Here is a 26,789-nt window from a genome sequence, read left to right on the forward strand (position 1 = left end):
TCCAGAAGATATAGATAAAGAGAACAAAGAAGCCTTAAGGGTTTTGGGAAGGTAGAAAGCCAAGTGATTCAATGTAAAAAGCCCAGGGATCTAGAGATTATGAAAGGTTATTGGGTTTGGAGATGATAGAGAGCCAGAAGAAAAGATGTGAAGCCAAGAGTTTTAAAGAAGATAGAGGAGTGGGAAAGCTCGGAGCTTGGGGAAGCCAAGGGTATAAAAGAATATGAAAAGACAATAGTTATAGAGAAGATTGCAGTGTTATTATGGCACTGAGAAGATGGTAGATCATATAAAGATGAAAGCTAAGGCGTGTAAAAAAGATAGAAAAGCCAACCAGTTTAGAGAATATAGACTAAGGAAGATTGGGATTGTGCATGTAATCATAACTTCTGTTTGTTTTTCCTGTGGCATTGCCATGATGACCATGTTCTGTGTTGCAGAAGCATTGCAAGAATTTAAGAGGGAAGTGTGCTTTGAGAAATTATTAAGGCTTTTGAACCGTGTTGGCTCTAAAAATCATAATTCCAGCTTGAAACTTTGGATGTGAAAGGATTTACCGAATTAGATGGTGGATTATGGTAACTGTACAAACAAAACACTAGACTGAGCTCATTTGGTTTCTGCACTGTACCAGCTGAAATGTTGGTAACAATTTGATGGGCTGGCCTGTGAAACGGAAGAGCAAAGCCCCCGTACTGCTGCGCATGCCTGCTGCCCGCCTTCTCGTTTCCTGCCGTCCGCCCTCTCTTGTCTGCCTTTTCTCCTGCCTGCATTCTGCGTTCCGCTTGCTGCCCGCCTTCTCGTTTCCTGCCATTCGCCCTCTCTTGCCTGTCCTCTCTCCTGCCCGCTTTCTCACCCAGCTTCCGCATCTGTCCTCTGCAGTCGTCTTGCCTTTCTTCCTCTTCCACCCCTTTTCCAGCCCTTCTTCCTGCCCCTCCCGCTTTGTTACCTGGGCCAGCTTACCAAAAACTCCTACTGTATGGCTTCTGTGCCAAGACAAGCTTCTCATCCTCCAAAGCGACATCGACAATGAAATGAAGACCACTCTTTTTGGGAGGGTCTATCTCACCCTGCCTGCTCTCAAGTTAGAGATTGGCTTCTGGCAGCCCTCCCTTTGGAGCTGGTGGTGCACTTTCTTGATGCACGTTTACTTGGACGAGGGTTTTTCCAAGTTGACTTCAATTCCCTGGAAGCCACATCTTAGGCACTTGCTGGCAACCCTTTTCCCCTTGGCCCATGAGAATTATTCTTCTTGGAGTACCGGCTTGACTTTGATCCTATGGCAGAGGATCGGCGTCTGACTTCGATCTCTCTGAGATTTCCCGCTCTTCCTCGGGTTTTGCCTTCCATAGGAGCACCTTCCGTGATTGCAGAGTGAAGCTGGTTCTTGATAAGCCGTTTCAAACGACGCGGAAAACACCACCAAGCCCTTGTATGTTCCATGAGACAATCCTCATGAAGACAAGGACTGAAAGCTGTGACTGAATCTCGTGGTCGATGAAGAAGACCCCCTTTCAAGGCGGGAATGCATCTTGCATAAGTGAGGGAAGGGAAATTCTCCAAGGAGAAGCCCACCTTTTCTTGCCATTCCGGGTAGAAATCCTTTCCCTTCTCTCAAGAATGGGAGAAGGGGAGCATAATGTAGTATCATCATTACAATCCAGCTGCAATGCAAAATGTGACGTAACATCATCATTACATTCCTGCTGCAATGTATCCTCATCACCATGACAACCCAATTACCGATGCATAGGGTGTTCCATTGAGTGCATAGGCACTGGTGTAGGGATGGGGGTCTGGAGACACCTGCCATCACCCATCGCTGTGTAGTATGCTGAGGTGCAGGAGCGGCATTAGGGGGAGACATCTGATGAACATGTCCACGCTGCGTCCTAATGCGGCCCTTGGATCTAGGACAATCTCTAGCAATATGACCATGCTGGTAGCAAATAGGACACTAATCTGCTCTGCCAGTAATCTCCATCCTCTGTCGAGAATGTGAGCCATCCGGTCTCTGTAATAAGATGTAACCATCACTGATGGAAGGGCTAAGTAAGGGTTAGGAACAAGAACAAAAACTCGGGGTACTCCATTAGAGGTTGTGGTAACCGTTGTGGAAGCAGACGAGGGTAGCTTGGGAAGGACAAGTACTTCCAAGACTTGACCTGGCAAGTTATTATCCGGTCACACCTTTTGGTCGGGAGCTGTAGGGACCAAAGGTGGTGTAAGTATTTTAGTGTGAACCCCTATCTTGACTTGCATCATTGGCCATGGTGTCGTTCTGCTTGCTAGAGTGCAGTGGATTATCATTATGCAGGATGGCAGACATATTGGTATTCTGAACATGTATGCACCTAATCATAGAGAGAAGAGGATTTCCTTTTGGAAGGCCCTCATTGTTTTGCTTCCTCATGCTGATCATTGGATCATGATTTTAATATGGTTGAGCAACCCACAGACAAGAGGAGGGACAAGTGGGTATGGTGCACCCACTTGAGAGAGCCTCCTAGGAGAGGTGTATTCTTACTATACATGGCAGAGATTGTTGGCTTAAGGATGATATTCAAAGGAGGCCATCCTCTCTCCTCTTTTCTTGGTCTAATAAGAGGAGGGATGCAGGTTGCATCTATGCACGTTTAGATCGCTTCTAAATTGATGATTGGGTTCTTGATAGGGGAGGACATACACTCATAGCACTTGGCACTCCAAATCTGATCATTGCCCGGTGGTTTTATGTATTAAAGATCTAGGATACCATGGCTCTACTCCTGGTGTGCATATTCCTAAGCATTTCTACTCAGATGGAGGGCTTTCACGACAGGTGATAGATGTGTGGAGATCTCATGACTTTTATGATGGCCTAGGGAGTGTGGCTTCCACATTGGAGTGTGTGAGTGATTTTTACCACAGGATGGCCTTACTTAGGAGACTGAAGGTCATTGACCATGATGCGAGGGCTATCGGATGTAGATTATCAGCATTACAGAGGGAACATGAAAAGCACCCGGATGCCCAATGGATTGAAGATACCTTATGTATTGTTAGGGCTGAGCTTTAGAACTCGTATTGTTGCCATGCCAGTCATTTTGGACTCAGATGGAAGACAGATGCAATAAACACTTCTTTGCTACTCATGGTCCATCTCATAGCAGAGAAAGTGTAAGACAGTTCCAGGGTACTCAGGGCACACTTCACTCGGATCCTGCCATGCTGAGGCGGATTGCCTCTGACTTTTATTTTCGCCTTCTTACTACAGAGCCCCATACCCTCCTAGAGGGATAGAGCATGACAAAAGGTTCGGGCTACTTTGCATTAGATGATCACGGAGGACATGTGTACTTCACTTGATGCCCCCTTCTCCTCTTAGGAGTTTAGGTAGGCACTCCATGCATTACCTCAGGGTAAGTGTCCATGGGATGCTGGCCTCTCACCCACCTTTTCATGATAGTTTGGGATGACTTTGGAGAGGATATCACTATAGCCCTTCAGGAAATGTGGAACACAGGGATTATGCCTTCTTCTCTTACTGAGGGCCTTATTCACCTTATCCCAAAAGGTGGTGATAAGACAAATATTGGTCAATGGAGGCCTATCAATTTGCTTGGTGTTGCCTATAAAATACTTGCCAATTCGTGCACAACAGTTTGCACCAGTACTTATGAGCATTAGGAAGAAACTTCTTCATTGGAGTTCTAAAACATCAGATCTAGCCGGTAACCAGGTACTGCTTGCCTCAGCCTGCTTCATTGCCATGGATGCAATGGCCAGCTGCAGAGATTGTTTCGTAACTTTCTTTGGTCAGTTTGGATGGCTCACTAGATACCCAGGCCAGAGTGACTATGGAGACTGTTATACGCCCCAGACACAAAAGTGGGCTGAATATTGTAGATCTGGATATAGAGTGCAGGGCATTGCTCTACAAGCTAGCGGTCAGAGCATTCCTTCCAGGCACTAAGCCTTGGAAGGATTTTTTTATGTTTCACATTTCCTGTCGTACACCTCGTGGTGGTGGAGATTGGATACTCAATTCACATTTCATCTTCATTGAGGTAGAGTATAGGCCACCTTGTTCTCCACGTATAGCTGCCATTATCAGGGCCTGGAGTAGCATGAGACCCTTTTTGAGATAGAGGCATCCTAGATCAGAGGATGAGGCCTATAGACAACCCATTATGTGGAATGACCTCATTAGAGCTAAGGTTGGACGACCTTTGGGTGCGTTTGGATATATGCCGCGGCCTGGCTGGGAGAGTTGTGCATCGACATTTATTGCCTGGAAAACTTTTAAAAGTCTCCCTATGGACCAGAGACTTGTATGTACCCAGCACCTTAGAGGGAGACTTAGACGGATCGATCAAATTGATGCAGCTATACCTCATGAGTGGATCACTGGCACATTTCATGATCAATATCATCCTAGGTGGTTGGGAGTTTTCTCTAGGACAGGAGTGCCATTACAAATGTTAGCCTTGCTAGATCACCAAGATGAGGGAGATCGTTTTTTTAATTCTATCTAGCTAGGATGGAGATTGTTGAAATGTGACACGCTGGAGATTATTTCTGGCATTGCCCTTCATCCAATGAGAGTAGTTAGCCGCTCAGGAATGCAATGGCACCCTCCGCCCGATATTGTGACCCATGGGTCTTGGTGCTTATGGTTGTATGGTGAATGTCCTATCAGATATCTTCTTTGGGATCCTATTGAGTGGGAGTTGATTGATGCAACCGATTTTATGAAGAGTAAGCCTTTTTCCAGCTACATTGTTCGTAATGCTATGCTTCTTTTACTTAGAGGACTTCTACTCTACGGCCGCATTGGGAAAGCTATAACATCACCCCATCGATTCAAAAGAGATTTTGGCACAGACTTTGGCACTAATACAGGAGGAGGGAGATCTCCCACTTCTTTTGGTTATTCTTACATGGTGGCCTTCCCACTAATAAGTGGAGGGCTGTTTTTGGAGTAGACCCCAGATGCCAAGTAGCTTCTGAGACAATGCAACATTGTATATGGGAGTGTAGAGCTGCTTCGAGGATTTGAGGCTCTATAGCTCAGCCTATGTGGAGATTGAGGAGAAATGAAATGAAATGAAATGTTATATTAACGTCTTCAAAAGGCCATAATGACCTATGAGACCAAAAGTTACATCATGGTGGATCTGATACAATGTCTGGATAAAAAAACCCAGAAAATGAAAAATAAAGATGATACTACTGGCACCTAGAAAATGAGAGAGACCATTTATGTTACTTGGGGTGCTATTGCTTGGCTCACTCAGTCTTGTTGACAAAGATTTTTTGAGGGTAGGGATCTAGACACCGCCATAATGATATGCAAGAGGTGTGGCCCAATGCTGCATGCTACAGGATATTCTTCATACCCAATACAGACCACCTTTGTAGAGGATTGATACTACTTGGGAGCTCATTGCCAGTATCACAGCTTGGCAGATTTGGAGGCCCATATGCACAGAGAGGCTACTGAGGGCACTCAGATATACGACACTCTGCATTTGTACTATATGGGAACATATTAGTCACACTCTTATGGCCACATGGGCTTGTATACAGGGACATTCCAGATCTGCACATGCAAAGTGCACTGTTTTCATGAGGTAGTGGGATCAAGGGATCTTTTTCTCAATGACCCCGAGAGGACTCTTTTGGCATGTTTGTGCCCCATATTGGTTGAAATCACCCTACATTTTGGGATGAGGTTTTGTTTTTTTCCAGCTTCCAGCTGTGATTTTGTAAGGTTTACTCATACTTAATAGAAGCCTCCTCTAATGTTGGCAACAATCAATCGTGATAAGAGAGACTAGTGACATGCTTTACATGTGAGTTTTTTACACAGTCCGAGAAAGTTTTGCAGGTGATAGTTTCTGCAAGAAAACCAGAGTTTTTTCAAATGTCTCATCCTCTTTATGAGGTGGTCACAGAGGATGGATTGATGCTCCCGTGTTTCAAGGCTCGATCAGGTAGATAGCTTCGCTATAATGTGATGATTGGGTTGAAAAGTTAATGTCATTCTCGATGTTCTGAGTTCTTTTTCTTTCTTCCGATTCAGATTTTAGAGTTTGCTCAAATGCCAGGCCTAATGTAGACATCCTTTAGGGGGTCTTTTCTGTGGAGGGAGTGCTCAAATGGTGGAAAAGGCCTTAGGCTTTCAAGGTGATCAAACACTTTATGTTGGAGACCATATATATACGGACGTGAGCCAGTCAAAAGTTCATCTCCGCTGGAGAACAGCTCTTATTTGTAGGGAGCTGGAGAAAGAGGTAGCCTAAAAAATGAACCATGGGGAAATCTGCATCAGGATATTTATGACCTTTGTCATTTTGTGTCCGAAATGATGGATTTTCTGCCTTTGTTGCTTACAGGTGAGGGCTTTAGAGTATGGTCGAGAACACAGGAAAAAGTTGATAGAGTTAATGAATCAAAAGGAGGTTGTGGGTGATGTCTTCAATCAATTACGTCTCGCTCTTCAGCGCCGTACAAAGGATCGTGTAGCACAGGTGCAAGCCCTTCCTTTTCAACACTGTTTTAGATTCTACCATCGAGTACTATTTATGGTCAAAACTTCTATGTGAGCAACATAATCAAGCCCCAGATCCTACTGAAACTTGAGTTAAGAAACATGTTTTGATAATACTGTTCTTAATCTGCTTAAGGGGTGAATCTCTTCAAATCAGCTTCTTTTAGAGTCTTTGGGAAGGGTGTTCAATCATGTGCTTGTTTTTCCGCATCTGGTGGCTTTTTTGTTAGGATTGATCTTAGGTATCTTAGTTATACTTGAAGGTCCAGCTGAAACCTCTTGCCTGCATGCGCACGGGCGCGCGCGCGCGCACACACACACAATTAAAAAGATAAAGGTTCTTTTAGTGTGCTCGTTTTTTCAAATTAGGTAGAGCTCGTTTCACGAAGAGTAGGCAAAATATGCAAATTTTCTGGCCATCTTTTCTTTTGATTAACTTCCTCAAACAATGGGATATTTGCTGACCTTCCTTACTAGGCCAAATCGCAGATCCTCTATTCAACTTGCTTTCACATCTCTGCAGTTTAAGAGAAGATTTCATCTCTTTATTGTTTATGATCAGCTTATGAAACTGCTACTTATTGATTACATGCTTCACTTTCGGTAATTTGGTCCAGCATATCAAAAATGACTTTTGGTTAAACTTCCTTTATTCAAGGGATAGATCCACAGGTCTCCATTTCAAGGCTCCTTTTGTCACAAGCAGCGACATAACTCCTGGGGGATGTCACAAGGCAGTGACATGGCTTCATATCATGAGGTAGTGATATGGGCCTTAGAGGGAGTCACAAGGCAGAGATCTCTTCTGCAGTTACCCCAAGTAAAAAAAAAGAAAAAGAAAAGAGACTTCTATGAATAGACCATATAAAATCACGGGTAGAAGCTGGAGCAAAGAATCCTCATCCCAAAATGTATTGTGATCTCAACCTATGTGGGGAACAATGGTGCCAAGAGTCCCATGGGAGTCGATGAGAAAAGGATCCCATGATCCCACTGCCTCATGAAAACAGTGCACTTTGCTTGTGCAGATGTGGATGGTCCTTGCCTACGAGCCCATGTGGCCATAAGAGTGAATAATATCTCCATATATATTTTAAATGCATTGAGTGTCATATATTTGATTGCCCTCTAGAGCCTTCGTGCATCTGGCCCTCCTGATCTGCCAAGTTGTGACACTGTCAATGATCTCCCAAGTGGTATCAATCCTCTGCAGAGGTGGTGTATACTGTGTATGAGGAATATCCAGTAACATGCATCGTTGGGCCACATCTCTCCATATCAATATGGCAGTGTCCAAATCCTTGCCCTCAAAAAATATCTGTGGACTAGACTGAGTGAGCCAAGCAATAGCACCCCAAGTAACACATAGATGGTATCTCTTCTCTATCTGCTCATAAGCTGAGCCCCCATGTGCAATTTCGTATTGTCTTAGAAGCTACCAGGCATCTGGTGTAGGAGGGTCTGCATCAAAACTAGCCCTCCACTCAGTAATAGGGAGGCCACCATGTAAGAATAAATAACCAAAAGTGGGAGATCTGGCTCCTCTTGTATGGGTGCCAAGGTTTGTGCCAAAATCTGTTGTGAATCAATGGGGTAATGTCACGACTCTCCCAGTGCGGTCAAGGTGTAGGAGTCCTCTGAATTTGTCCAAATAAAAGGAGCCTGGCATTGTAGCTGAAAAAAGGCTGACTCTTCATTGGAGTGGCTGCATCAATCAACTCCCACTCACCAGGATCTCAATAAAGATATCTGATAGGACATCCACCATACAACCATGTGCACCAAGACCGGTGCTCGAAAAAAACATATTTTTCAACCAATCAATATAAGGACAAATCTTAAATCTATCCGGTTTTTGTTTCAAAATCCTACAATATGCCGGTTTTATAACTAAAATATATGAAAAATCATTCCTTAAAATAAGGGCTACTTAAAATCTTAGCTGGTTTTTCTTAATTCTGGCCGGTACAAATACACTAGAATGGTATATCCAGATGCACCTGAAGTTTGCCCAACCTCGTCTCTAATGAAGTCATTCCACCGTATTGGGCTGTCTATCAGCGTCATCCTCTGATCTAGGAAGCTTCTGTCAAAAAAAAGGTCTCATAGTGCTCTAGGCTCTGATAATGGCCAGAGTAAGAGAGGTAGGTGCCCTATACTCTGCCTCAGTAAAGATGAAACGTGAGTTGAGCATCCAATCTCCACCACCATGAGGTGTACATTTGGAGATGTGAAACATAAAGGAATTCTTCCAAGGATCAGTGCTTGGAAGGAAGCCTCTGACTGCTAACTTGCAAAGCAATGCTGTGCACTGTATATTCAGATTATATTCAGCCCCCTTGCTTGCTTGGGATCATAGTAGTTACGAAACATGTTTCCTACAAGGAAAGAAAGGTGGAAACGTTTCCGAAATGTTTCCTTCTAGGAAACACGTTTTTTTCACACAAGTTTTATAACCCCCCCCCCCCCCCCCCCCCCCCCCCCCCCCCAAAAAAAAATCTCACGTTAACATCAGGCGACTCTTTCGATAATTTGTTCTTTGGTTTCCGTGCATTGCTTTCCCCTCATCGTCAACATCGAAGACTGCGTTGCCCAGCCTGCCCCAAACCTGCACGTTTCCTCCCTTGGGTCGCGTGTCTACAGCATGGTGTGTTTTTTTAATTAAACCTGCTTGCTAATTTTAGCCAATTTGGGGCAAGATGGAGATGTTGCAAAATGGGGGTTTTCTTCACAGAGACCCCATTAAGCCTCCAACATTTGCCTAAGATTCTGCCCAAGGGTCTTAACCAGCTATGCAATCCATTATATGGCTGATTTTGGTCAATTGAAGTGGTTTGAAAATTGGGGGTTTCTCTGCAAGCACACTCCTTCAACAAAATGCCTCGCACAAGAGATGATATGTGGACCCATGTGATCGAATCGGCCTCCTACAAGGGTGGAGGTGCTTTCAAATGGCAGTGCAAGTATTGTAGTTTGCAGTCCGGTGGTAGCACAGACTAGGTGAAGGCCCATTTCACAGGTTTAGCGGGGAAGGGAGTTAGCTTTTGTCCACGTGTGTCGGATGCTATCAAGTCATCATTACAAGAGTGGAAGAGAGCCAAATTATTAGGCCAAATGAAGTTACCGACAGAAAAGGAGAGGAATGAAGATGAGGAGGAAGATGTGGATATGTCAGCTATAGGTAGTACAAGTGTATCCAAGAAGCAAAAGGTTTCAGAAGGTAGCTTTGCACCACGGGCACAAAGGACTCCCATCCCCATTGCCAAGGCCTTGCAAAGAGGGAGCATCGAAGCCAGTCTACAGATGCAGGCAAAGCAAGAGGTCACCCGAGAGATGACAAAGCTCTTCATACAATGTGCATACCGCACGATGGAAAAAGGCCATGAGGGCAATCAGCTGCATAGGATGTGAGCGGGAGGGGCCCTCTTATGTGGCCTTGCGCACACGGGAGCTCGTAAGGGAGAGACAAGCTGTGGAGATGGAGGTAGAGCCTCTCAAGGAAACATGGAAAAAATATGGATGCACTCTTCTATGTGATGGATGGTCAGATGTTACAAAGGGAATGTTTATAACATCCTCATCTCATCATGCAAGGGCACAATGTTCTTGCGTGCTATAGATGCATCCATGGCAGGCATAGTGGTGACAGGTGAGTACATTTGGCGACACATTCGAGGGGTTGTCATGGAGATTGGGCCATAGAATATAGCGCAAGTGATCACTGATAATGGCTCAAACTGTCTCCATGGGAAGGATGCTTGAGGAGGAGTTTCTTGCCATTCTTTGGACTCCATGTGCTGCTCATAGCTTGGACCTTCTCATTGAGGATGTGGCAAAGATAGGTTGGGTGTCAAACATCTTGGAGACCTCTCGCATGATGGTAAAGTTTGTGACCAAGAGGCCAAAGGTGCTTGCTATGTATCGGGCACACAGTGACTTACAGCTTCTCAAACCTTCTACCACTAGATTTGCATACACATTCATTGTGGTTGAGAGGTTGGTGAGAGTCCGCCATGGAATCCTATGCAAAGTGGTTTCCAGGGAGTGGATGGCTTGGGATGATCGTGATAGTCCCAAGGCCGTTGCATTTGTACGTGTTGTCATGAGAGACACTTGGTGGCAAGAGGCTGAAGCTCTCATAAAGGCCATTTAGCCTATTTATAGTGTTCTTCACATTACAGACATGGAGGGTAGCACTCTGGGACTCTTGTACGAGTTCATTGATAGAATTGGTGAAGCTTTGAACCGCTGCATTGTCTTATCAGCAAAGAGGTATGCTACATTATGCATGCACTCTTAGTCTCTTAGTCTCTTTGATTCTTCAATCTTGTATAATATCAGGTTTGTGACATTATACTGTATACATTTCATGGCTTTTTTTAAAGGGTTTAGGATATCCGAGCTGTGTGGAACACACAATGGGATTGGTTTCATAGACCAATCCATGCAGTTGCTCACATATTGCATCCTTTTGGAGAAATGAGGAGCAATACAATAATGAGGAGCTTGAGGATGGATGGCAGTAGTACATCCAGAGATACACAGGAGGGGATGTGGACCTGCTAAGGTAGCTGGAGGATGAGCTACTTATTTTTCGAAATGGAAGCTTTAAATTTGGTTCAATGACGGCCAAAATGCGGGAGACACAGCTACAGCCAGTGTCATGGTGGGAGAAATATGGCATCAGCACCCCTCACTTGGTGAGTCTTGACTCTTGGTTCTTGAATCTTAAATAAGAATCCACTTGTAGTATACTTATAAGTTATTACTAACAAGGGTTTAAACTTCTTTTGTTGCATGAATTATGACAGAAATCCCTCGCCATTCGAGTCCTATCATAGGATTGTATCTCGGGTCCTTGCGAGAGAAATTGGAGCACTTGGGCCCTCTTCCATACAAAGAAGAGGAATCAGTTGTCCACTGTTCAATTAGAGCGGTTGGTATTTGTCATTGCAACATCTGCCTAATTGAGCAGGTAGGCAATCCCATCGAGCATCGCCAAGTCAATGTTGATAAAATCGACATTGAGAAAGTGAAAGAAGTCCCAGAGATTCCTCGAGAGGAGCGTGACATTTATGCCATGCTATATGAGGAGATCACAGCACCTGCACGTGTTAGTCGTGCACATTCATCTACAGTAGAAGGTGCTAGTTGCAGTGCAGCAGGTGAAGCGAGTGCAGTAGAGCTAAGTCTTTCTCCACATCCGATTCAGATTCTCACAATGAGTCGGAGTTTGAGTCTGACAATGATGAGGATGAGGAGATTGGGGACTTGTAGGACTAGCTACTAGCTAGGCTGAGAGTTGAGAGTTGAGAGCCTGAGCCATTGTCCATGAGCCATGTGGCTTATCATGATTTATTATGTATTGTTTATGGGCATTGGGCCATGACTATTGATTCATCGTGATTCATGTATGATGTGACATGAACACTTCAAACTTATAAGTTTTAACCTATGTCGTGTTATGTATGGTTTGACATTGATGATGGATGATTATATGGTTTTTGTTATTTGTGATTCAAAGACTATAGACTATAGGCTTCAAATTGATGTTTCCATGTAGTCTATGCATTTAGTGTTATTTTTACATATTTTATACAATATATATTTGAAATTTTGTACATGCAAAAACCTATGGGTAGGAAACTTGTAGGATACAGTATATATTTGAAATTTTGTACATGCAAAAACCTGTAGGTAGGAAACTTGTACGAAACTTCGGGCTGATTTTACGAAACCCTTTTGAAATGCCTTTGAAACTTTTAGAAACCCGTTTCAAACAACCCCCTAACTACTATGCTTGGGATGTATAATATTCTCCCAAGCAACTCTGGCCCGAGTGTCAAAAATGTCAAGTGTACCATCCAAACTTGACCAAAGAAAGTTGTAGACCAATCATGCAGTTGGCCATTGCATCCACGAGAGAAACCCCAACACGAGGCAATGAACCAAGCTGAGGCAAGCAGTACTTGGTTAACCACCAAGACTTTGGAGGCTAGATCCAATCTCCTAGAACTCCAATGAACCAAGCTGAGGCAAGCAGTACTTGGTTAACCACCAAGACTTTGGAGGCTAGATCCAATCTCCTAGAACTCCAATGAAGAAGTTTATTCTTTATGCTCATAAGTACTAGTGCAAAACTGTTGTGCAGGCGATGCATCACCCTCAACTTGACACCCCAAATATCTGGCAGATCAGCATCTGGCAAACTCGAGCTCTGTTCCCCATTTGACTCTTTGGGAGTCACTAATCCAAAAATCAACAGATTTGTGAAAATTAATGAGAGCCCTTGCAGGTAGGAAAAACTTCTCCAATGCAATCTGAAAGGAACATAAGCATATGTGTGAGGCCTTGAGGACCATAGCAGTATCATCAATTAGCAAGCTCAGAATCCAAAATCTCGTCCTCACTGCACAATGGCAGACATAAATCAGAAACTCTAGCAGTGGAGCAAAGAAAGATGCTCATACATAGCTTCGGCAACAATGAGATATAACAGTGGGGGCTAAGGGGCATCCCTAACATACAGGATGAGAGAATGCAAGAGATCTGGAAGCGATCACCTCTGCACACTACTGTGAGAACAAGAGAGGCTTGTTCCAAGGCTGGTGTAAGAAGTTTGGAGTTGGACTTCAACATTCCCGTTTGGAATGTGAGGATTTCCCATGTCGAAATATTTTAGAAAGCTTTGCAACATGTGCATGTGATTGCATGGATTTTATTGCACATGAATGTCTGTTGGTTTTGGGCTAATGGGGTCTTTAGCTTTGTGCACTAACAAATTATTGTAGGGTTTTTTACAAGATTAACTCCCAACCTTCTTTTTATTTTAATATATAGTTTCCAACCTGTCTTTGTAGGTACTTAATCAGTCATTAAAATTACATTGAGTGATTTAAACCTACAAAGCAACGCATGGTTTTTGAAAAGCAACATGGTGGTATAAATCAAGGGCAAATCATGGCAGCAGTGATGCGTGCGCTGCCTTGCCAAGCATTGCCATTCTTGTGCGCTAATTCATAAGCAAGAAAGCCATCCATGTGACCATATATAGCTAGCAGTGTATGGGCTGTGTGGCTGCTGTACCAGGAGTAGCAGCAGAGTGGACGACCAGCATAGTAGTTGTAGGCAGCAGCAAGGTGTTTGGATTGTATGGCCTGCAGCAGGGGCTGCCACGTCAGTGGTACAGCAGGGCTGCTGAGAAGCTCCACAGGCTGTTGCAAAATCTGTATGGATTTCAATACTGCCGACGTCAGCTGTATGGACTGCTATGTCAGTGGTACAGCCAACTGTAAGGACAGTGTGGGATTAGACTGTTTGCACTGGGGTTGATTCCAGAACAAATTTGTCAATGATCTGAAGTTTCTTGATTAGTACCTGGAGTTACGGGTGGGAGGCACTGCTTGTATCTCATGGAAAAGACAGGGTTATGAAGATCTTTGCCTGGTACTTGGGCTACTTGCAAGTTGCAAGAGGCGTTGTGTGTGGTAGCTGTGGAAAAGTGAAGTTATGAAGATAATGTTTGGCAATGACATCAAGTTATTGCTAAAGTTGTTTTTTGTATTGAATATTGAATTCGGGGCTGGCGGATACACTGAGTGGCTATAGACTTTTGAGGGGCAGGTTTTTTTTTTCTTTCCGGAAAGAGATCCTTCTATCAGTCAGTGGTCACCCAGAAAAACAGCCATGATGGCTAAGTACAACTTGGCTCCACATGGGGAGCGAGCGTCAAGAAACAGAAAAAGGGAGGAGGATGCTCTTCTCCTCCGGCTGGCTTCTCTAGGAGGAGAAGGCTATCTCATACAATGGGGGGAGGGGGAAACAACCACACAGGTGGTCTATAGTGTCAAGTGGGCTCACCACCACTGTCATTGAGAAAGGGACTGTGACGCTAGATCCTCGGGAAGGCCTTTCGGCACATCCGCATGTGGTCTGAGCAACCCTTAAGCTTCCCTCACTGTCCACGGAAGGTGTGAATGACATTGAGCCAATGCTCTAGATCGGCTTCGCTGGCGGGGTGAGGGTGCATTTGATGGCTTCACTGCATCGAGCTCTCCAAATGTGCCATGCAGCAATACTGCTGCAAATCTCCCATCTCTGGCTAGACCCTGAAGTCGAGTGACCAATAGATGGAGCTGGGACTGTGACTGCTGAAATACGAAGGTGAGAAACTTGAAGGGCTAGTCCCCCACCCTCCTCCTCATATGACATGATGACCTTGGCCTGAGTGGCCCAAGCAATTGTGCCCCACATAATTGTGCGGGAGGGGGCCCGGTCCATAGTGAGGATGCGGGGAATCCGCTGCCAAACCTGCTAAGCCTTCGGGCAATCCCAAAGACAATGATGTTGGAGCCAGTGGGTCTACCTCCTATGTCCAGCCAAGTGCCAACCGCTAGGGCCAATGAGGTGATAGCTCAAGCGGTGAAGGTGTTTGCCTAGGACCAAGAGGTCCTGGGTTCAAAACCCCCCTTGGTGCTTCCTCGGCGGCATCGCCTACGGGCGAATAAATAAGCGCCTACGGGCGGCTGTCTACGGACGGTGAAATTTGGTAACTATGGGAGGATCTTAAGCCAAAGGCCAGTTGAAAAAAAAAAGTGCCAACCGCTAGGCTTCGATGTGCATGCTGCCACAGAAAGAGAGTGATCTTTCGTGGCTGGAAACTATCCCATAGCCTCTTCCAGAAATGTGAGAGAAACTCAAGAGGGAGGCCTTGAGACTGCAAATGGTCTGCTACTCAACCTCTGGCATCTGAATCTTGCAGCCTAGTTGTGCGGTGTAGGAAAAGAAGGGGGTACCAAGAGTCTCCTCCCTATCATCTGGATCATGCCATGTCTAGTTCCTCGGGTCCCACTAGAGGCGCGTGAGAGGACAACCCTGCCACATCCACAAACGCCATAATCTATCGCTGGCCACCTTGCCTGGTGGAGGGTCTATGTGCCACTCATGCGCATGGAAACCAATCATCCTCGCCCTCTGCAAGGTGCATCCCCTAAAGGCTAAAATCCTCCAAAGGGGGCTCTGCTCTCTCAAGTCTGCCATGAGACCTGATAGAGAATGCAAGTAAGGTAGAGCTCTCATCCGCGCCATGGACTGCCAATGGTATGCCATGCATGGTGAACACTCCCAACCACTGTGCCGGGGCGGGTGGGTGGGGGGGGGGGGGTTCGATGTCAAGGCTAAGTCTGTCCCTACCCCATATTCCAATGAGGCTCCTGTCCTGGGCCTTTGCGGGCAACTATCTGAACTTAGCCAATCTCCAAGTGGCCAAGCAGGACCCATGTTGAAAGCTCCCCACAATACGTGTAGGCAAGGTAAAGTCTGTCCCTACCCCATATTCCAATGAGGCTCCTGTCTTGGGCCTTTGCGGGCAACTATCTGAACTTAGCCAATCTCCAAGTGGGCGAGCGGGACCCATGCTGAAAGCTCCCCACAACATGTGACCACTGGGCAAACGGACCAGAAGAATCCAGATTAGAGGCTATCAAGGATGCTCCTTGGATGCAACTCGAGCGGAGTGTTGAAGTGCTAGCTTGAGATGATCCCAAGCACACAAGAGACTGGCTGCAAATATGTCCTCAAATGTAGGGCTAAAGCCACGAGCCCGCATCTCATGAAGATCCATCTCGTACTTTGGGGCCAAGGGCCTCCCAAAATCAGGGAGCAGAGCCAATGAGGTGATAGGTCAAGTGGTGAAGGTGTTTGCCTAGGACCAAGAGGTCCTGGGTTCAAAACCCCCTTGGTGCTTCCTTGGCGGCATGGCGGTGAAGATTAGCAACTATGGGAGGATCTTGGGCCAAAGGCTAGTTGAAAAAAAAAAAGTCGGGGAGCAGGCACAGATCCTAGCCAAGAGGAAGTCCGTCTAGGGCTCGCCGCTCATAATGAAGGCCACAAACTATCAAGTTGCCCAAAAGGGCGCAACTCTGAATGGAGGGATCGACGATGCCTAGGCCCCCCGTGCGTCGCGGCAGGAGCTGAATGATCACTCTCTAGGCAACCTTGGCCTAGGCAAGCCTCCCATTGTTGTTTGCTAGCCGCAAAGAAAGTTGCGGATGAGCCGATGAACCTTACCTATGCAAGCCCGAGAGAAGGCCTAGCAGGAGGTGATGTACCACATGGTGGCGAGAAGAACCTGGTTAGCCACCACGACGCGGCCAGCTAAGGAAAGCCTGGCTGAACTCCTATATAACTTCTTCTGAATGGTCAGAAGAAGATGGTTGAGCTGTTGCTCCGGGGAGATATCGATGCCCATCTAGCATCCAAGATAAAGAACCCCAGTGCCACTTGGGAACCATTGAAAAGCCTCAAGTGGACTGCAAGTCGGGGCAGGCAATGAGCCAACCGAAAATCCACACTTCTTGTGCCAGTTGATCTCCATTCTAGATGCATGTTAGAAGATCTATATCACCTCGGCGAATCTCTGAGGGTTCCCCTCATCTCCATACAGGTATGCTGCTCTGTCATCAGTGAACTCAGAATCAAGAAGCTCCTCCTATGTACAAATGGGAAGACATGTCCCCTGGAGCCCTATCTACTGAGCGGAGAGAAAACTACTCATGGCCTTGGCTACAAACAAAAAATAAATAAGGTGCCAGTGGATAGCCCTACACGACTGAGCGAGAAAGCAGAAATCTGTCGCCTTTGGCTCCATGCATGCGAACTTGGCTGTGTGAAGCTGAGTAGAGCCAAGAAACACCCTAGATCCACTCCTCAAGGAATCCCATCCGGCACAGCATCCCCTCCAGAAAGCCCTAGTCCACTCCGTCATAGGCTTTCTCAAAATCAAGAAGGAGAACAATAAGATCCTGTTGCCTCAACGTGGCGGAAGCGATCGCTTCATAGAAAGTGAAGATGTTGTCTAGAATGCTTCGATCCTTGACGAAACGTGTATGCATGCCATGGATCAAATCAGGGAGGAAAGGTTGCAGTTGTCGGCTGATGGCCTTGGGCTAGAATTTGGTAGGTGGTCCGTAGGAGGGTGATGGGCCTCCACTGTTGAATCTCCAATTTGTCACCACCCTCCCTTGGATTCAAATGGATCAATCCCTCTAACAGCCTCTTCGGCAGTGTTACCAAGGTTTACTTGCAGGGATCCTTGTGTTTTGTGTTTCCTTTTGATGTGTGTGTGCCCAGGTCTTAGGGCTGTTGAGATAGTATTATGTTTTTGTCTATCTGATGAAGTTAGTGAGTTTGAGTTGAATCAGATGTGAATGGTTGTAAAGTCTTTTGTTTTGATGTTTCTGTTGTGATGAAAGAGTGAGTTTATGGAGATGAAGCTCCTGAGTGTGTGAGTTTGATGTCTGGGGACCTGATTCTAAGTCAGAATCAGATGAGATAGGATATAGAACAAGTTGAGTGTCAGCTGAGGATCAGATGAGTTGGTTGCTTTGGCTTGTTTGAGCTTGGTAAAAGTGTTTGTAGGTCACAACTGACAGTTAGAGTTGTCAGCTGATAGCAGGTAGAAGGCTTTGTGGTCTGATGGGGTTTCTGAGGCAGTTGCTGTCAGATGGTTGTCCATAGTGATGGATCTATGTGAGGTTTGAACGTTCTGAGAGCATAGAAGTGCCGGTTGATGCAGAGGGGAGAGAACCTGCATCAGTTGAGTCAGTTGTGCAAGTCTTGAGAGGATAGCCAGTTCGGGGGCAGTTGTGTTTCAGCTGCAATCAGCAGAGGACTTGTAGTGTGATATCCTTGCAAGTTTAGAGTTGCTTGAGGGCTTGAGGATGTCATAGGACAAGTGGGAGAAGATTTTGTTTCAGTTGAGACTTCTGAGTCAGACGGGTCTGTGTCAAATTGCTGAAGCAGAATACAGTCTGCTTTAGTCAGAGTTGGACTAGATAGGGAGGTTGGGAGGGTGTTGAAGTGTCCAAGGAGTCAACTGGAGGGTTGAGGAGAGGAGCCAGATTGGTTGGTGCCCTTGGAGCTTGGATTTCTATGTCCCCCAGTTTTGATCCCACTGTGTCTTCTTCTTGTGTGCCTACAGGTGGTGTAGTAGAGGCCATCACCCAGCCACCACACATTGTTTTGGTGTCCCCAGTGAGGATCAAAAGGCTTTTTTTTAGGACTATGGTTAGCAGGTTGGATTCCATTTGTTGATCAACTTACGAACCAATGGCTTTTTTTTTGGATATGATGTGTTTAGAGGTCAAAAGGGAGAAGATGTCTCTATGTTTATGAGGAGTGTTGAGTTGGTTGCTCTAAGGAACAACAGAGATGATGATACCTACAAGCTGAAGATGGTGAGTTTGTTGCTAGAGGATGCAACCAGGGATTGGATTGAATATGAGGCCACTGAGGCTGAAACAGGAAGTTGGGATGGATTTGTTGGGGTAAAGGCATTATGCCCACCCTTATAGTGTGTACAAGCCCATAAGTTTTATAGTACATAGTACACTTAGTACTTTTAATGTACTAAGTGCACTATGTGCACTAGAGCAAATATACATGTGTGATAGGGAGTCACACACTCATACTTTGTGAGTTGACTTATCCCCACATGTCTCTCTCTCTCTCTCCCTTCTTCTCTGTGTGTGTCTCCCACATGAAACCCTAACTGTTTCAACTGAGCTTCTTTAGCTCCTTCAACTGGTATCAGAGCATCTTCTGGGGTAAGCGCTTGTGCAGGGTATGCCATAGGCATGCATGAACTTAAGCCCGCTTGCCGCTGCTAGGGTTGCTGCAAGGGCAGAGGACCTTTCTGCCTTTGGCCCGCCTCCTTTTGAGCACATTCCGACCACTTGGGGTGCGAAGGCAGTACACGGAAACCTGATGTTCGGGCTAGCGACTTCCGTGATCTGGACCTCTTGGTGCATCCCAGGGCCGTCTTACCTGCCCTCACCTTCACCACGCTGCTCCTCTGTGTAACCGCCCATCCAAGGCTCAGCCTTGGAGACATTAGCCCGACCAGGATGCAGTACATCCACAACAAATTGCTTGCGGGAGAGAAGGCGATTGGTCATGAACTTGCGTGTGCGCACAGTACAGTTCTTGAGGTCCGCCATGGCGTGATCGCTGCAGAGCTCCTACGCTACCGCCCACCTGCACGAATATACTGTACGCTGAGAAGTGAGCAAGTCCAGCAGCAGCTCCCTTCATCATCCGTACCTGCACAGCAGCAGCAGCAGCAGCAGCAGCAGCAGCACACGAGTCAGCAAATACGACGTTCCTCCCTTTCCTGCAACAGAAATCAAGAAATTCAGTCTGCAAATCGCAAGAAATCAGAAATTTCAGAGGTATTTGCTTAAATTTTGGGATTTGCATGTCCATTATCATCAATTGAGCAGGTACAGGTCCTAATGGCTCAGATTTGGGCACAATTGGCAACATTGGGTGACATTGGTCACATTCCGGGTCAATTGGCAGGAAATTGGGTGTTAACATTTGGGGCTTTTGATGTAATTGTGCCATTGGGCATTCATACATGCTGTATGATGTGAGCAATCTCACATTCGGGGCTAAATTGCAGGAAATTGGAGTGCAAATCAAAGGGCTTTTGTGCCAATTGGGTTGATTTGCATGCAAGCACTGGCATTTGATGCTTTGGGCAATGTGTTGATGCCTGTCAAGCACTCAATGTGCCAGTAAATCAAGGGGCTTTTATGTATTGGATGTATATGTGGCCAGGGGGAAGCATTGTGAAGACTCTGGATGCCTTCATGTGCATTAATGTACCATTCATGATCAGAAAATGATCTTGAATCAAGGGGCCTTTCAAGATTTTGTGCTTGTTGAGCTTGGCAAAGCAGCAGGGAAGACTTTTATGCCTTGAACCCTTAGAAATCCACTTGCAGTCAAGGGGCTTTTGCCCAATTTCTGTTCGGGACTGTTGTATGCAGTGGTGGGGACTGTCAAGGTCTGATTTTTCACTCATTTGGACAGCCAGGAGAGCATTTATTGCTACTGTACTTGCTGGTACAGATTTGGTACAACTTTGTACAAGTTTTGGCATGGCTGTACATTGATTTGAGTGAGGAAAAGGCTCATTTTCAGCTACTGTACTTGCCGGTACAGATTTGGTACATCATTGGTGAGCACTTAGTACTGTTGTACAGTATTTTGGAAGGGGAACAGAGCACATCTAAGGTGCTGTCATAAATTTGCTTGGTGATTTTATCACATTCAGTGGGAGGAGAGTTGCATTCGTGCTTCCGCAGTGGGAGATAAACTTTGGGAGAACAACTGTGAGCACTTTGTGTGCTTTAGTGCAGTGTTTGCACATCTTGCAGGGAGTCAGGCATTGACTGTGTCAAAGGTTGCATATTGCTATGGCAACCACAGGTGAGAGCTCTTCATTGCTTCACATCAAGAAGCTTGAAGGCTCACATAATTATGACATTTGGCAAACCCAGTGCTATAATGTGTTGCTCCAGAAGAAGCAGCACAAGCCCATCAAAGAAAGGGGTGTAATGCCCGCTTCTCTTACTGCTGAAGAATGGGAAGATATGGATGAGCTGGCAAGATCCACCATCATGTTGTCTGTGTCAGACTCTTTACTTTTCAGCATACGTGAAGAGAAGACAGCTTGGGGAATGTGGCAAAGATTGCAGGACTTGTATGCCCAGCAAAGTGCCTCAAGCAAAATGTATTGGTTGAAGAAACTCATAGGTCTTCAAATGAAGGAAGGGGCGTCTATGACAGCCCATCTAAATGAGTTTAATGGTGTTGTTAGCCAGGTCATCAATCAAAAGTTGGCAATGGACGATGAGTTCAAAGCCACCTTTCTCTTATGCACGTTGCCAGAGAGTTGGAACACATTCAGGACAGCCACTAGCAATTCAAATGCTATGCTGTCATATGCAGATGTGGAGGGTGCTCTCCTTCAAGAGGAGATGAACAGGAAGAACAACTCTGTTGGAAAGTCCAATGCAATGAATGCACGTGGGAGATCCCAGCAAAGGGGTAAAAGCCAAGAACGGGGAAGGATCAAGTCCCGCTCCAAAAAGGACTTGGAATGTCATTATTGTGGTAGGAAGGGACATTTCAAAAAGCAATGCTACAAATGGAAGAATGATCAAAAGGAAAAGGGCAAAAGTGGAGTCAAGATTGAAGAAGTCAATGTGTCACATGTAGGTAACAGTGAGGATGAAGTTGCAAAGACTTGTTTGTTAGGTATACTGCTAGCAATGAAGGAGTAGTTTATTTGGGTGACAACCAGCATGCCAGATTCTTGGCAGAGGTGATGTGAGGCTTGTGTTTTCAGATGGCTCACAGCTTATGCTCCATGATGTCAGGCATGTGCCTGAGATCAAGAAGAACCTATTTTCTACTGGACAGCTTGATGATGCTGGTTATGTTACCACATTTGGTAGTGGAAAGTGGAAGATTAGTAAGGGCTCACTGGTTGTTGCCAGAGGCTCTAAGGTGGACACTCTTTACTTCATGCATGCTGGTGTTTGTCACCATGCTAATGTAAATGCGACCGAGCTGTCGGAAATCTCTATGTGGCATAGCCGGTTGGGACACATGAGTGTCAAAGGAATGGAGCAATTGTCTCGTTTTGGTTACTTGCCTTCTCTAAAGTTCTCAAGTTTTCAGTTTTGTGAGCATTGTATATATGGCAGGCAACTCCAGTACCCCCACAAGAAAGCTCTTGGACAGAAAGATGCTCGGTTAGAGCTTGTGCATACAGATGTATGTGAGATGCCTCAGCTTTCTTTGGGAGGGGCAAAATATTTTGTCTTTTATTGATGATGCCACACGCAAGGTGTGGGTTTATCCTCTTCGTTTGAAGAGTGATACATTCTCAGTGTTTGAGAAGTTTGTTGCTCATGTTGAGAATCAAACTGGCAAAACACTGAAGGCTTTGCGTTCTGACAATGGTGGAGAGTATATGTCCAAACAGTTTCAGGACTTTTGTGATGCTAAAGGCATCAAGAGGGAGCTCTCTGCTCCTTATGATCCTCCACAAAACGGGACAGCAGAGAGGATGAATAGGACCATTCAGGAGAAGGTCCGTTCTATGTTGTCACATGTTGCGTTACCTCATGGTTTTTGGGCTGAATCTGTTATGACAGCCGTTCATCTTATAAACAGGTCACCTAACACGAGGCTTGGTGGGAAAGTGCAAGAGGAAGTATGGACAGGGAAGCCTCCGTCCTACAAGCACTTGAGAGTGTTTGGTTGCATTGCGTACGTGCACATACGCAGGGAAATACGCACCAAACTTGATCCTAAGTCTCACAAATGCATATTCCTAGGATATGGTGACAGAGGTGAAATGGGGTATAGACTTTGGGATCCAGTGAATAGAAAGATTGATGTCATTTTTTATGAAACATGCATGTATAAGGAGCCTGCAAGGCAACAGGAGCCTGGCAGAGTCATCTTTGATGATGATGGACATCATGGACAACAACCAAGGGCTGTAAATCAGCCATTACAGCAACAAAACCAGCCCTTAAATGGTGCTGGAAATGGTCCAAATGGACAGCCGGAGATGGCAGAAGATATCCCTATGGATATCCCACAGTTAGAGGAGATACCGGGCATGATCTTTCAACCTTATGGCATGGAACAGGAGTCACCAATAGGTGATATGTAGGCTGGACAGCAACCTGCAAATGATGATCATTGGGTACGGAGGTCCACAAGACCCTCTAGACCCCCTGACAGGTTTGTTCCAGGGGTTGACTACTTGATGCTCACTGACTGTGGGGAGCCCTCTTGTTATAAGGAGGCTTTATAGAGGGCAGACAAGGCTCTTTGGGAGCGTGCTATGAAGTCAGAGATGGATTCTCTGCACAAAAATGGAACATGGGAGTTGGTGCATTTGCCTACAGGCAAGAAGGTTTTGCCATGCAAGTGGGTTTACAGGCTCAAAGTTGCACCTGATGCAAGGCCAAGATACAAAGCCAGGTTAGTGGCTAAGGGCTTCAAGCAGGAATATGGTGTGGACTTTGATGAGATCTTCTCTCCAGTGGTCAAAATGACCACACTTAGAGCTGTATTAGCTTTGGTTGCTCATGATGATCTGGATTTGATTCAGATGGATGTGAAGACTGCTTTTCTTCACGGTATCTCCATGAGGAGATATATATGCAACAGCCAGAGGATTATGCAGTGAATGGAAAGGAGAAGCTTGTATGCAAGCTGAAAAAGAGTCTTTATGGGCTCAAACAGGCACCAAGGGAATGGTATCATAAATTTGATACATTCATGAAATCCCAGGATTTCAGGAGGAGTGACATAGATCACTGCTTATACACCAAGAAAGCTTTGGATGGCAGTCTATTAATCCTCATCTTGTATGTTGATGATATGTTGATTGCCGGGAAATCTTGTAAAGAGATGGATGCCTTGAAGAAGAGGCTGCATCAGACCTTTGATATGAAGGATTTGGGTGATGTAAATCACATTTTGGGTATGTGGATACTTCGGGACAGAAATCAGCATGTGTTGTATTTGTCTCAGAAGGAATACATTGGCAAAGTTTTGCAGAGGTTTAATATGGAGGGGGGGAAGAAGACTAGTACTTCTTTGCCTCCATATGTGAAACTCAGTGCTATGGACAGCCCACAGTCGGATAGTGACAGGGCTGATATGGCCAAGATTCCGTATGCTTCAGCTTGTGGCAGTCTCATGTATGCCATGGTTGCTACCAGGCCGGACATTGCATTTGCAGTGGGAGTGGTTACTAGATACATGGCCAACCCTGGCAAGAAGCATTGGGAAGCAGTGAAAGGTGTCAAGAGATACCTGAAGGGCACACAGGATATGTGCATCTGCTTTGGCAAACAGGATGCATTAGTGCATGGTTACATGGATTCGGATTATGCCGGTCATCCAGATAACCGGAAGTCTACTACCGGTTATGTGTTTACATTCACAGGAGGTGCTGTGTCATGGATATCCAGGATGCAGAAGTGCACTGCCTTATCTACTACAGAGGCCGAGTATATTGCAGCCACAGAGGCTTGCAAGGAGGCGTTATGGCTATCTCGGTTAGTGGTTGATTTGGGTTATACAGGGGATATTCCATTGTTGCATTGTGACAGTCAGAGTGCCATCCAGTTGGCAAAGAACCCTGTCTTTCATGCAAAGATGAAGCATGTGGATGTGAAGTATCACTTCATCAGAGAGGTGATAGAGGACAAGCTGATTCAGCTTGTCAAGATTCATACGGATGACAACCCGGCTGATCTGTTGACAAAGAGTTTGGCTCCAGAGCGGTTTGCTCATTGCAGACACTTGATGGGCATTGGATGAGGCCAGTTTCAGCCTTGATATGGCCTTGTATATTATCATGTACATGCTGATTTTTTCTTTTCCTTCACTTACGGGCACATTGCCTTTAAGTGGGAGGTTGTTGGGGTAAAGGCATTATGCCCACCCTTATAGTGTGTACAAGCCCATAAGTTTCATAGTACATAGTACACTTAGTACTTTTAATGTACTAAGTGCACTATGTGCACTAGAGCAAATATACATGTGTGATAGGGGAGTCACACACTCATACTTTGTGAGTTGACTTATCCCCACATGTCTCTCTCTCTCTCTTTCCCTTCTTCTCTGTGTGTGTCTCCCACATGAAACCCTAACTGTTTCAGCTGAACTTCTTTAGCTCCTTCATGGATTAAGGGAAGCCCTGAAGAGGAAATATGGGAAAGCTAACAGTCCTAAGGACTTGTGGAAAGAATTGGGTAGGCTGACCCAAGGAGACTATGAAGAAGTGTCAGATTATGTAGACAGGTTTGAAGCTGCTTGGAGGAGGATGCTGAAGACTTTGGGAGAAAATAAGGTTCCTCCTGACTTTTTGAAGAAAGACAAATTTGCTGAGTTGCTACATGAGAAGATCAGAGAGGTGGTGGAGGCGAAAGACCAACTGACTTTTGCTGAAGCTGAGAAGACGGTTGTGTATCAAGAAAGAAAGATGAGACGGAAGGCTGGTATGCCATCCACTAGGCCAGGTAGAGCTTGTACCTTCGATTTGCTTGATGTGTATCCTGCTAGGAGCAGTGTGTATGTGATGGGTCATTGTGTCAATGCTGTGTGAGAAGCTGCAAAGGTAGTGGAACAGTATGTTGGTGAAGTTGAAGAGCATACAAGTTGCATGTTCGCGGTCCTAGAGATGGAGATAGTGGATGCTTGAAAAGAGATGGAGTATTGCCCAAAAGCCGGCGAGTTTGCAATGGAAGAGCAAGTGGGCCCTAGAAAGATGGAGTTACCACAAGGACCCGAGATGAGGAATGCTTCATCAGAGGATGCCAGTTTGGAGTCTGTGGGTTTGTTTGGGGAAGTGTTAGAATGTGAGGTAGAGGGCCTATTAGGGTTTCCTTTTTTTGATGACACAGAGGTTGAGGATGCTAGCATGGTTGGGCAATCATGTGCGCATAAAGGTGAGGATAATGCTACGGATACCTTGATGGATGACAACTTGGAAGGTGTCTTTGTTCTGTTTAAGGAGTCTGTGGATTTAAGTGATGGGTGAGCAGGCTGAGGCCCGTGTGGATACAGGAGTGAGCATCAGTGAGGATGAGCTGTTGTGGAGTGAAGAAACTGAGGACGCTGACCAGGACATGCAGCAGGTTGCTGATTTAGGCACTTTGTATGACAGTGTTGAGGAAGGTCTGGCTGGGATGTTTTTTTTTGTGATGGTGAGAGTGCAGCTGTAGATGATGCAAAGCCTTTAGATATTGACCATGTGGGTTTCCAGCTAGATAGCTGTGATGAGTTAGATTATGGCCTGCAAGATGCAGAGTATTTGAAGAGGTTGCAGAGTTTGGATGATTTGAATAATGTTTTGCAGGGACAAATGACAGATGGGTATGCTGTTGATGAAGCTTGTGATCCAGGAGGTCTTTGGGCCTATGAAAGTTTGATGAGAGTGTCTGGAATTGAGAAGGGTTCTGAGTTGGATGGTGAGCTCAAGGCAAACAAGACTGAAGAGGGAGGAGGAAGAACGGACAGTAACTATGCATGGTTGATGCAACCAGATGATAAGGGCAGGACGACGATGTTGTTTGAAGATTGTTGGCAGGTTTTTGATCCTGGAGGATGGCTCAGTTCGGTTTGATAGCTATGGAGGAGGGTGTTGTACCCTTTTGACCCAGGTGGATGTTGAAGAGCTGGATGCTGCTTTTGTTGCTGTAAATAGAACTATACAGAGTAGTTTGAGAAGAGAGGAGATTGAAACAGTGAAAACTCTAGGGGGGTGGGCTATATGTGAGGAGCATAGTGAGCCCATCCTAAAAATGATAATAGCTATAGGAAATGTACATATGATAGTGTGAAGAAGAATCCAGGTAGCCAAAGGCGGCGC

General features: G+C 45.6%; 2 protein-coding genes across 2 annotated transcripts in view; both read left to right on the top strand.

The window, feature by feature from the left end:
• Positions 1-26,789, top strand: part of LOC147640574 (HAD-superfamily hydrolase, subfamily IG, 5'-nucleotidase) — a 155,579-nt gene that overhangs the window by 115,816 nt on the left and 12,974 nt on the right. The window contains exons 11-13 of the mRNA XM_086813089.1: positions 5,873-5,978; positions 6,115-6,278; positions 6,381-6,515. Coding sequence (XP_086669215.1) covers positions 5,873-5,978; positions 6,115-6,278; positions 6,381-6,515 — 405 coding nt within the window. The remainder of the gene's footprint in view (positions 1-5,872; positions 5,979-6,114; positions 6,279-6,380; positions 6,516-26,789) is intronic.
• Positions 10,928-12,000, top strand: LOC147640575 (uncharacterized). The gene is made up of 2 exons (XM_086813099.1): positions 10,928-11,235; positions 11,347-12,000. The coding sequence occupies exons 1-2, from the start codon at positions 11,199-11,201 to the stop codon at positions 11,823-11,825; spliced, it is 516 nt and encodes a 171-aa protein (XP_086669225.1). The 5' UTR covers positions 10,928-11,198; the 3' UTR covers positions 11,826-12,000.

The sequence above is a fragment of the Cibotium barometz genome, chromosome 2, assembly GCF_041138505.1.
Source record: "Cibotium barometz isolate CiBa-2024 chromosome 2, ASM4113850v1, whole genome shotgun sequence".
Taxonomy (NCBI): Eukaryota; Viridiplantae; Streptophyta; class Polypodiopsida; order Cyatheales; family Cibotiaceae; genus Cibotium; species Cibotium barometz.

Bases quoted from the DNA above. Each gene is read 5' to 3' on its own strand.
- LOC147640575 (XM_086813099.1), top strand. From the start codon at position 11,199: ATGGTGGGAGAAATATGGCATCAGCACCCCTCACTTG. The intron at 11,236-11,346 runs GTGAGTCTTGAC...GAATTATGACAG, and splicing joins GCATCAGCACCCCTCACTTG to AAATCCCTCGCCATTCGAGT.